Below are 12,493 nucleotides of genomic sequence, written 5' to 3' on the forward strand. Positions count from 1 at the left end.
TCCCGCTCACAGAGCGGCGACAGCTGCCTCACGGGTGGGTCAGCAGGCTCCAGACTCCAGCCCTGGTCTGATGTCTGGTTCCAAACATTTAGGCAATTGCCGCTCTACCGCAAACACAAACTGGTTCCTGGGGGCTTGCACATGGATCCGCCAGTGCTCCGCACTGTGGATGTTATGTCTGTGCCAGAGAAATTTATCGGATAAAGGGTATCAGTGGCAGAGCGAGCTCAGAACACTTCCGCCATGTTCCCCCTGCAGGCCACGCCCCGTTCCATCATACATCCATACTGAAGAGATGAGTCTGAGGGTCCAATATTCATACTTGGTGCCAGCATTGAAATAGGAGAGGGTCCTGGAGATTTTCACCCCTAGACCCCAGAGACGCTTGGAATTTCCGGCTCCCCCTGCACTGGCCCCAGCTTGTCTGGTGGCACAACAGACTGGTGCAAAAAACCTTCATGAAGGTGCAACAGCAGAGCCTTTGAGATGTGCAAGTGTGGTAGATGACAGCCCCTCCCACAATCAACTCTGAGATGTCCCATCCTGGCAACATCTATTCCCCCTTTATCTCAGAGTCTGAGAGCAATAGACAAAGACGAACTGCCATCTACACTTAGTCGTGTGATCCAGGAAACAGGCAAAAAATGGATGGGAAAAGAAAATGCCAACTTTCTAAAGATTTTGGAATAATAACTTAAAATCCAACTTTTAAATTGCAATCTATTAGACATCAAACTGAACATTCGTACTTGCTCCCAATTTTAAGTTATATCTTATTACATGTAAAGAGTAACCCAATGTTATCCTAAGGGAGAATTTGGCCTTCAGTATTGAAAAACAAATTAAAATGTTTGAATTACCAACACATGTAAATGTTAAAATACTTGTCCAACATTCTAAATGCACTGCACCCTGCACTATAGGTTGTTTAGGGCCTACCTTAGGGGTGATAAAAAAAGGATGCTTTAGCCTTGGTAAAGGTTTACATTACCAGATCTAAATGCCAGTTAAACTGCACACACTGACTGCAATGATAGGCTAGAGACATATTTGAATGGGTGGTACAATTAATGCTGAATCAATCAATCATGACGAGTATTTATTTCCACAAAATCAATTATAGAGTGCTCACCTACATAGAAAGCATGGTGTGAAATAGTGATGGTGGGTTTTTAAAAAGACATCGCATTGACAACAAAAAACAGTTGAATTCCTTAAGTGATTTATGCCATTTTTAACGGAATTCATGTTGTGAAATGGTCGACGGCGTTTCGAAGCCCCTTAATTATTGGGGTTCATATTCAGGACAAAGTGAGCAAGTCGTGTGCGAGAAATTAATGTGAACACTCTTAAGAAGAACAATTCCACTTCATCAGTCAGGGAGAAGGTTAGTCAGGAGCTCCGGGTTAGAGATCGTAGTGAACTTAATCCTGATCAATTAGAAGCAACTGGGCAGTTCGGGAGACCGCCACGGTGATTTACGTGATTTAGTCACGGGGCAACAGGGCAGTGAATGGGTGCCTGAAGCCGAGCAGGGAACGATGTCCTGTTGCTGCTGGAGCTGGCCGTTGAGTTACCATCTACAGATTCATCTTTTTGTTCCCTACTGAATTGATTTCATCACCTTTTTTTAAAAAGAAAGCAGGGTCCCTCTCTGGGTGACCCCTCGTATCTCTGGATCTTTTCAGGCCACATCTGAACCATGGTTCGCTAAATATTGATCATTACCCCTGGTTGAAATATCAGGGTCGCCTTGTTTTCCTAAACCGAATCAATCAATCAATCAAACATTTGTAGAGCACACTACATACCCGTGAGGGTCTCAAGGCGCTGGGGGGGGGGCGCTACTGATCGAACAGCCAGGTCTTTAGTAGCCTCCTGAAGGTCTGGCGGTTGGGGATGTAGAAGGAAAGTCTTTTGTTGAGATAGGCTGGGCCTGGGTCTTGAGGAGCTTGCAGGATATCCTCTTGTTGACGGGCAGCCAGGGCAGGTTTCCCAGGTGATGTGGCCGTGGCATGGTACGTCGAGGATCAGTCATGCCGAGGCGTTTTGGATGCATTGCAGTCGTTTGATGAGCTTGGTCGGGGCTCCCACGTAGAGGGCATTTCCGTAGTCGAGTCTGCTGCTGACGAGGGCCTGGGTGACTGTTGTTGTATCTGTCGGGATTCACCTGTAGATCTTGCGGAGCATGCGGAGGGTGTTGAAGCAGGAGGAGGAGATGGCGTTGACTTGCTTGGTCATGGAGAGTGTTGCGTCGCGGATGATTCCCAGGTTGCGTGCGTGGTCGGTGGGTGTTGGGGCTGCCCCCAGTGCCGTCGGCCACCAGGAGTCATCCCAGGCTGAATGGTTGGAGATGAGGACCTCCGTTTTGTCCGTGTTCAGCTTCAGTTGGCTGGACTTCATCCAGTCGGTGATGGCCTTCATTCCTTCGTGGAGGTTGGCTTTGGCTGTGATGGGGTCATTGGTGAGGGAGAGGATCAGTTGAGTGTCGTCGGCATTGGAGATTATGTTAAGGTTGTGCTGTCGAGCGACTTGTGCGAGCGGGGCTATGTAAATGTTTGACAGTGTCGGGCTGAGGGAGGAACCCTGGGGTACGCCGCAGATGATCTTGGAGGCTTTGGATCAGAATGGGGGGAGGTGGATGCTCTGGGTTCTGCTGATGAGGAAGGAGGCGGTCCATTCCAGGGCTTTGTCTCAGATCCCTACGGCATGGAGGCATGCGCGTAGTGTGCGGTGGCAGACGGTGTTGAAGGCGGCGGAGAGGTCCAAGAGGATGAGGGCTGCAGTCTCACCGTTGTCCAGCAGTGTCCTGATGTCGTCGGTGGCAGCGATGAGGGCGGTCTCGGTGTAGTGGTTGTTGCGGAACCCTGACTGGGAAGGGTACAGGATACTGTTTTCTTCGAGGTATCGGTTAGCTGTCTGTTGACGATCTTCTCGATGACATTGGCCAAGAACGGGAGCGGCGAGATGGGCCAGAAGTTCTTGAGGTCTCTAAGGTCTGCCTTGGGTTTTTTGAGTAGGGCGTTGATCTCGGCATGTTTCCAGCTCTCTGGCAAGCTCGCGGTCTCGAAGGAGAGATTGATGATGTTGCGCAGGTGGGGTGCGATGGAGCTGCTGGCTTTGTTGAAGATGTGGTGTGGGAATAGGTCTGACGGGGAGCCGGAGTGGTTTGTGCTCATGGTCTTGATGGTGTCATCGATGCTCACGCTGGTCCAGGATAGCAGGGGGTTGTGGTCGATGGTGTGTGGAGAGACTGTTGTTTTGCTGTCTGTTGGGGCTGTCTGGGTGTTGAAGCTGTCGTGGATGTCTGCTATCTTGTGGTGGAAGAAAGTGGTGAGGGAGTCACACAGGGCTTGCGACGGCGGGATGTCGTTGGTGTTGGAGCTGGGGCTGAAGGCCCACTGGTAACATTTAATTTACATACCCTGGGTACATGAAGTGCAAATGTACTAGGGACATATAAGTAAAATAAATCTGCCAATTGGGTGTGAGCTAATGTTACCATGTTTTATGGGGTGAGCACACACACTTTAGCGCTTTTTAGCAGTGGTTAAAGTGCACAGTCATATGGCCAACAAAAACAAGATTAGCAAATTGGAGGAGTGAGGCAAACGTTTTGGGGGAAGACCACCCAAAGGCTGACAGGTAAACAGTATTTAAATATATTTCATTGCGGGTGAGGTCTTTATAGAGAAAAGGTGGGTGCATCCTACTCGCCATTGGTTTTGTACTTTATTGACAACATTCCAGTACATAATCCTATGAGACACTTCAATATGTGAAATGTTAAGCGAAGTTAATACATTTTTCCAATTTAACATCTGTCTCAAGACGGCTTTATATTTTTGTGCTAAATTTAAAAAAAAGTTTTAATCTGGAAAGCAAAAAAAGGAAAACCGTCATGGCTGCACATGTCACATCTTCATGTAATTGCAAAACGTTCTGTCAATATTAGTGACAAGAATGACAGTGTGACATTCCAGCCCCTCTGTGCCATGATAGATTATAATCCCCACATGCTACTTTTACCAGATGATGAATCTGGTTACCAAAAATGCACTCATTATTTCCCAATAAAAAATTACCCGCTCAGTATGACGTAGAAAAAGAAATTATATTCTATCGGATGTGATGCCCTGAGGTATTAAGAAAATGTCGCCTTTACAGTCTCTGATGATGTCCAAGAGTTTTTGAAAATGCGGAGCAATCCATTTTCAGGTTTGTGCAGAAATCTATTGTTTTAGATGAGGATTGATCAGAACTTTCAAGGATCCGATGCAACCATTGCCAGTGTGCTGCTTCCGTGTAAAACCTTTCTAAAACAAGTTACATCACATTTATGCAAAAAACATACACACCATGGTTTCATACAATTAACAGTTGTTAGAATCTGGGTTCTCTGGTTGGCACAGGTAGGTACTTGTGACAAGCAGGGAACCTTTCCTCTAGTCAGGGTAAGGGGTTACACTCCTAAAATAACCCCTGCTCACCCTCTAGGTAGCTTGGCGCGAGCAGACAAGGCTTATCTCAGAGCGTTATAGGTTAAGCATTTGTGAACACATACAGTAACCAAGTGACAACACTACAGATGGACACCACACAGGTATTTATATTAACAATAAGGATTCTTTATATAGGATTATCACAAGACCATTAAACAATTAAAAATACACAATACGGTTGCTTAGTTGGTAGAAGATTGCTTAGTTTCTCTTAAGTTCTTAAATGCAACACTTTAAGTCAATGTACCTTAGATGCGACACGCAGGGCAACGAAAGTGTTGCAGCGATGCAGATGCGTTGAAGTTCTTGGTGCAAAAGAAATAAAGACGGGATCTTCCAGATGCGTTACGCTTCTCCAATGTTGCGAGAAGGCTCGACTCGATGCGTCAGCTACAGCGGCGTTACCTTTGGCGACATGCAACAACAGCGGCCTTGGCAGCGGCACGCTTCTCCGATGTTGCGAGACGCTTCCACTCGATGCGATGCTGCGGCGGCGACACCCCTTCTGCGAGATGCGACGACAGCGGCTCCGACGGCGGCACGCTTCTCCGTGGATGCGAGGCGCTTTTCTGGATGCGGTGCAATGCGACAACTACGATGGCTGCGATGGCGACACGCTTCTTCCTCGATGCGAGACTCTTCTCTCGATGCGGTGCAATGCGACAGCTACGATGGCTGCGATGGCGACACGCTTCTTCGGCGTTGCAAGACACTTCCGGAATGATGCGAGACGCTTCCGCTCGACGCGATGCATCAGTGGCGACGCCTGTTGCGAGATGCGACGGCAACAGCTCCGACGGCGGCACGCTTCTCTTCCTTGCATCGCGCTTCCAGCTCCTTGCGACACGCAGTCCCTCAGAAGGCCCAACACAGCTGCAGGCACTTCCAAAAGACTCTGGGGAGCTGGGGGTGAAGTCCACTGGTCCTGGGACTTCGTTCAGGGGGAAAGCTCAGTTCAAGCCCTTGGAGATCTTTTCAAAGCACAAGTTGAAGCAAAGTCTTTAGTAGTCTTTCTCCTCTCCTTCAGCAGCAAGGCAACCACTGCAGGCCAATCGCCCAGGTCAGGGACAGTACTCCTCCTACAGCTTTCCCAGTTCCTTCTCCTCTGCCAGAGGTTCTTCTTGTTTCAGCAGGATCTAATTTATTGGGAGCAGGGTCCCAATACTTATACCCCTAATTCCTTTGTTCCTCTGGGGTAGAGGGGCCTTTGCCCAGTCCAAACCAGTTATTGAGCACTCTGTTGACATGACTCTGCCTTTCTATTCAGGGTGCAGGGCAGAGACATCAGCCGCTCCACAGGGGGTGGAGCCAGCATTGTGGTAGCAGAGCACAACCCTATTCAGAGCCCAGGTGCACTCCTCCCACCCATCTGGCTGCCAATCTTCCTATTCACCACCAGGCTACCTAGCCCTGCCGCTCTGGGTTTTCCCAGCCCTGTCACTCACACATCCAGACAGGCAGATACACATCATAGCAGAGGCGGGCTGAAATGGTCAGGCAAGCAAATACCAACTTTCTAAAAGTGGTATTTGCAATCACAGAATATTAAAATAAACTTTACTAAAAGATGTATTTTATTATTCTGAGTTCAGGCATACTAAACTCGAATTTCTACCATGTTCTGTGGGTCTGTTAGGATCATAGAATGTAACAATTCTAGCAGCCCATTCTGGCCTATGGAGAACAGGTGGCCTTACAATAGTGAAAACGAAAATGGCTGTAATTCACTATTATGACATGCCACACACATCAGGGCTTGTCCTACCTTATGCTTACAATGCACCCTGCTCTTGGGCCTACCATAGGGGTGACTAATATGAAGTTAAGGGAAGGTTTAGGGACTGGGAAGTGGGTGCACTTGCCCAGTCAGCATGACAGTACCCGACTGCACGCAGGTTCTGCAATGGCAGACCTTAGATACATTTTACCAGGCCGCTTCTGTGGGTGGCACAACCAGTGCTGCAAGCCCACCAGCGGCATTTGTATTTACAAGCCCTGGGCACTCCTGGTGCACTCTACTGGGGTCTGACAGTAAACCAAATAAGCCAATCATGGAATCCAACCAACATATACATTTTACATAGGGAGAGCATATGCCCTTTAGCACTGATCAGCAGTGGTAAAGTGCCCAGAGTCATAGAATAGCCAACAACAGGTCAGAAAAAGTATAAGAGGAAGGAAATAATTTCAGGGATGACCCATCAAATAGGGCCAAGTCCAACAACAGGGTTAACTTGAGATGTTGTAGGACGTCACCCTTGTTGTTGCAGAAACGCGAGAGCTCATCTACAATTAAAAGTACATATAATGGTTGAATAGGCAACATGTCTTGCAAAATAAGAGAACGCCCTTGAACTATTACAACAGCAGGGAAATTTGTCTTTGTGAAATATTAAATTGATCTTCCCTAAATTATGCGAAAGACAAAAATAGTTCAGATTAGGTCATCAAGAGAAGCTGCAAGCAGGTATTAATTTCAACTCCCAGCAGGTGTAACACTATCTGTGCTTTTAGGAAAGGTGCAATTTCGTGACCCGGTGCCTGATTCACACAGTTTATTTCCAGGGAGTATGAGACTTGCAGGAACATTCATGAGTGGGCCGCACCCTAATATGGAGTGCCTCGCTTATTCACAGAGTTATGCAAATGTGCCACAGTGATACCTCGGTGAATTAAGGCAGGCTATATAAACCGCTGTGCTTCGACGTGCCCACTTACAGCCAGTCTCTGAGATATAAACTTTGACCGCAGCTGAATTGAAAGCAGGTATGTTTCAATATCTATTCTTTGTTTTATATTTTGGGTCACTTATAAAAGATGCAGGTACTGAGAACTATTATTTGTAGAGCTAACCATTTACTGTGCCCAATACATTGTTTAAAGTACTATATAAAACCTATCGATATCTGTCCTGGGTTCGCAGGGGCAGCAGACGCTGCTCCTGCTACCATTAAATTCGGACATCAAGCTAGGCCGGAGGATAAAGATGTCTTGAAGACCCGTATTTACTCTCTGTACATTTCAGTTCAAGTCCTTCTCCTAGCAATGCTGGGGTGAAAAGGGGGACACGGAGGGTGCAATGGTGAGACAAGGACTTAATCTTGAATTCATTGACGATACAGTTTGCATGGTCTCACATCTGCTACTCCTCTTCAGTTGGTCAAAAAGTGCCCATGATCTCTGGTCCATAAGGCTCTTCTAGGTGCTTAGGGCCTCATGTAGGAAGCCAAATACCGGTCGGTAACGGCCGATTTTCGGTAATTATACCGTTACCGACCGGTATTTTGGCTTTTGAGATGTAGGGGGAGAATTTCATGATTCGGTATTTACCGAATCGGTAAAATTACCGAATCGGTAAATACCGAATCATGAAATGAGATGTAGGGGGAGTGTGTGGTGGGTGTGGGGATTCGTTATTTACCACCAACTAAAGGTTGGTGGTAAATGACGAATAGGTGAAAAAAAGCATTTTTGTTCACGTTTAAGTGTGCAATGTGGCAGACATACATGCCCTTAGGGCATGTATGTGCGCCACATGTGCACACATGGCCGAATCAGGGGTGCAACAGGGTGTCAATGTGACACCCTGCCACCCTTGCATGTGCTCCCCCATTACCGAATCGGTATTTACCGATTTGGTAATGAGGCATACCTTCCCATCAATGGGAAGGTATGCCTCATTACCGAATCGGTAAATACCGATTCGGTAATTACCGAATTTTTCCGAATCGGTAATATTTACAGACTCATTACCTACATTGCATTTACCACTTCATAAATACCGAATCGGTATGATTCGGTATTTATGAAGTGGTAAATGCCAGCCCACCTACATAAGGCCCAGAATCCTGCTGACTTTACACATTTACTTTTGCAGCCCACACAGAATCTCATGGTTTTACGGACTCTTAACCTCAAATATTTTAACTGCTAACAGCTGGTTTTACTTCTGAAGAATCATTTTTACGTGTTTTTGCTTTTGCTATCTGTATTATGTGTTTATATGCTGTCAACTTTGCACATTTATTCTTGCCGCCCATACAGTACTTTGTGGTAATAGTCTAAACGCTGCAGACTTTGCACATTGTTTTTTGAAGCCAATACAGAATCTTATGGCCTTACAGTTTCTTAGCCTCAATTAATCTAGCTGAGGGTGCTCTACACAGGAGCTGCTTTCCATTAAAACAATACCCTTTCAGGCACAGATTGACACATAAATTATGCAAAAAAAGAAGCAGAGAACTCTTAGTAGTTCTCAAGTTTAGGTGGAAAGCAACTCCTGTATAGAGCACTCTCACCACCAGCCACACTCTAGATCTGCTCACCTCAAATGTCTGCTATACTATCATAGTCTTTAAGCATAGGATTGGAACAGTGCCATCCACGCCGAGATAGAAAGAGGACAACGTCTTTTGCCATTGCTACAGAAAAATTCTTTAAGCAGAGGACCAGCATTGAATTGGTAAAATACCAACCAAGCCAACCTGAAATGAGTAAAAGCAACCCCTGACTCACTGTTTCGCTCTCATTAGAGCTCTTTGGAGAGGTATAGCTTTGTCCTGACACAAGAGAGCACCCAGTTTAAAGGGTATTGTTTTGACTTATACTGGGTGCTACATTGTGTTTGGACAAAGCTATACTTCCCTGAAGAGCTCTAAAGAGAGTGAAATAAATGTTTTTTGTCATTTTACAGCAGAGCAGGGACAGCGCTATGTTTGTCCTATGCTTAAAGACTTTTCTGTAGAAATGGCAAAAGAATGGCAGAGTTCTGTGTATGTTCCTCTGACCAATGGCTTTCTACAGGATAATTCACATCACAATTCTTCATCACCCTGAAATGCTCTACTATTCTTTTCTTTACTGGAAATATGGTACTGCGCGTATTTTGGTAGCCACATGGGTATACCAAGACATACACACAATGTTGGCTGTCTTACCAGTGGGTAAATAGTATATTTTCTTGCTTTTACTACCCTTGCAAGTTTTGCAATTTCCACATTTGTAGAAACTCTGTTCCTCTTTGAGCCAACCCTCCTTCCTGCCTTGTGTCCCTGTGTAGCTATGTCCCAAAATGTCCCCAATGGATTTTGATTTGCAATATATTACAGGGGGGTGGAGAGACACTTTGCCTACTATCACTGGGTCTGACATTCCCAAATGTCAGTCTTGTGATCATGCATTTGTTTTTCTTTGACTCACTGCTGTAAGTGGTGATGAGTCTTATTTTATGAGGGTCTTCTTTGTGTCTCCTCTCCTTAGTAAGGAGACTGTCCCTGGTCAGACTGCTGACTTTCTTGCTAGTAGTTTTGAGAACCTTGTAAGGGTAGCCCCTGTCCCTGAATCTGTGGGTCATCTTTTTCTATATAGTATATTAGGGATTAGGTAATGGTGTTTCTAAGGGTAGAGGATGTTGAGGGTGTTTTTGGTGCTGGGTCAAAAAACACTTTAAAATAAACTTCACAAAACACAAATGTGTGTAATCCAGTTTACCTACCTGCCTCAAGGACAAACTTCACACCACATGAGGCAAACTAAAGACATGAGGCAGAAGATGCTTACTTCTAGGGCATACAATGACTAACCAGCAAAGCTCTAGGTGTTCTCTGGCCCAAATTCTATAGGAAAGCAAGCTCAGCCCTGAACTATTGTTTTGCAAGGAAGAATTCTGTACTTCTCTATTCCGATTATACTTGCAAAACAATTCAAAAATATACAAACAAGTACAATTGCCATTCTCAGCCTATAATCAAATGCATCTTCTGTTATATATGTGTTTGTACAGCACTCTGTCTGTTGCCAACATAGCTAAGACTGCACAGTGCAAATGCAACAAATATTTAAATAAAATACCAAATAATAAAATCAATACTTGACTTTTGAAAACATATGTGTTGCCATCCAGTTTAATGTCATCAACATATCACTTTTGCATCAGTGTTTTACTCTTGTATCTTCTTATTTCAGGGCCTTTGATTATCAAAATGTTGAAAATCATGACTCTAATTCCAATGCTGGCAGTAGGTGAGTACCACAAATAAAGAGAAGATAAAACTGAGATATTCCTGCCCATTTCACACTTAGCTAATAGTATTAGAACTATGCATGTCTCAAATGCCTGGCAAATCAAACTCATCACCCAAGTAAATGTTTAGATTAATGAGTTTGCATAAAATAAGGGTAACCTAGAATCTATGAAAAATAAATGATAGTAGATCCTTCCTGATAACTCAAATTATATGAATGCATTCATTAAGGAAAGTACTTTTGAATCTGATGTAAATTAGCTGGTTTATTCTTCACAACTTTAGTATTTTGATCGTCCATCTTCTGCATTCAATGAATTAGAATCTACTGATGTCGTTGGTTAAAGGTAGGTAAAGTTAAGAGTACAGATGAGTGCAATTCCAATCCACCCACTAAATGGACCACAATTTACTTAGGTCCACTTACGTCATCATTTTTGGTAGGCGGCCAGGATCAAAGCAGTTCTCATTTAAGTTGTGTGTGTGTGTTTTTGTGCACAAGTGTGTGTACATGCATACTAAATATACAGCAACAAATGATAGAATACATTTCAAATGATTGGGCAAAAAAACTAAATGTGAAATGTAGACTAAAGTGGAAAAAATCTGAGGGAACATTACAATTAAAACAAAAGAATGCATAAACTGAAGCACCAATGTCAACACTGAAGATTCATTTAAAACATAGATCAAATATGAATACATTTTTTGGTTAGGAAAACTCCAAGGCCAAGTTCACTTCACAAGTACCAGCAACTGGAGGAATGTTTCCAAAGGTTTATACCTTTAAACGTGATACAATATCTTCTGATGTCTCTTAAAGGATTATTACTTTCTAGGGAAATCTGTCAATGACATACTAGACTGTTATCATGTGCCCCACCTTTGGCACAAACACCAAGAAAGAAATGTAGGTAGTTTCCATGACATGGATGTTTTAGCTCATTGCGACTAGAACCTAAGCTGAACCTCACTAACAAGGCTCAAAAATGTTAAAACCAGTTGGGTAATACTTGTCTTCCCAGGCAGTTTGATTTGGACTATTGTTCTTGGAGCAGAAACCTGTCTGATTTGTATATCATTGGTCTCTGTCTGTAGTGGCATGATGAGCAAAAAGAAAATGGACTGGAATGTGACCCAAATAATTATAAAGGCCTCTGATTAATACAAATATTCTATCTACGTTTTAGTTTTTGTAAGTGAGAAACCCTAAGTATTTGGGTATGCCTACAAGTCAGTCTCACTGTACCTAGGACTCAAGATACAACTCACATTTGAGAAGCATCAAAACAATTGGAGTATTAGTTGTGGGAGCTCAGAACCCACTTCAAATAATAATCACAACTCTTGTCTGGGTGAACCAAAAGTCCCTCAGTAAACCTGTGCTTAACCCCAAGGCAGCTTGAAACAAAAGGCTTAACTTAAAGAAAAAGTGTAAAAATTAATGCAGCACTCAAACAGTAATAAAGTGAAAACACAACACAAAAGAAAACGTAAACCAATATAGTAAAATAGAGAAAATGCAATGAATAAAATGGCACCAAAACAGCAAAGATACAATCAGAAGATTCAGAGATATGATTTTATATATTTTTAATTGAAAAATAGTGCCAAAAAGAACAAAGGGCCTTCCAGGTTATCTGGCCATGCATGACCAGTCAAAGTCAAAAGTTAAGGCTGACTGTGATGGAGCGTGGGTCACATAGAAGATCCAAGTTGGATCCTGTCTCAGAATCACCTTCAAACTTGGAAGAAATTCTGAGAAGGTAAACGCTTCTGTGGGGCAAAACACTGACTGCATCCGAAGATGCCGTCAACGGTGATTGGGAGCCGCTGGACAATGTCTTAGTGAAGCCAGTAAATGTAAAAAAAGCGAATTGAGAGAAAAGTCAAGATTTCACACTAAGGTGTCTGTCGTTGATGGGGTACTGAGTGACAGTGGGCCTGGTGAAAGTTTCTACCTTGAAA

General features: G+C 44.1%; 1 protein-coding gene across 1 annotated transcript in view; it reads left to right on the forward strand.

The window, feature by feature from the left end:
• The first annotated feature begins 7,149 nt into the window (after window positions 1-7,149).
• The window catches only part of LOC146809240 (venom peptide SjAPI-like), a 27,641-nt gene continuing 22,297 nt past the window's right edge, over window positions 7,150-12,493 (forward strand). Inside the window, exons 1-2 of the mRNA XM_085616052.1 lie at window positions 7,150-7,268; window positions 10,467-10,523. Coding sequence (XP_085472178.1) covers window positions 10,484-10,523 — 40 coding nt within the window. The 5' untranslated portion in view covers window positions 7,150-7,268; window positions 10,467-10,483. The remainder of the gene's footprint in view (window positions 7,269-10,466; window positions 10,524-12,493) is intronic.

The sequence above is a fragment of the Triturus cristatus genome, chromosome 7, assembly GCF_964204655.1.
Source record: "Triturus cristatus chromosome 7, aTriCri1.1, whole genome shotgun sequence".
Taxonomy (NCBI): Eukaryota; Metazoa; Chordata; class Amphibia; order Caudata; family Salamandridae; genus Triturus; species Triturus cristatus.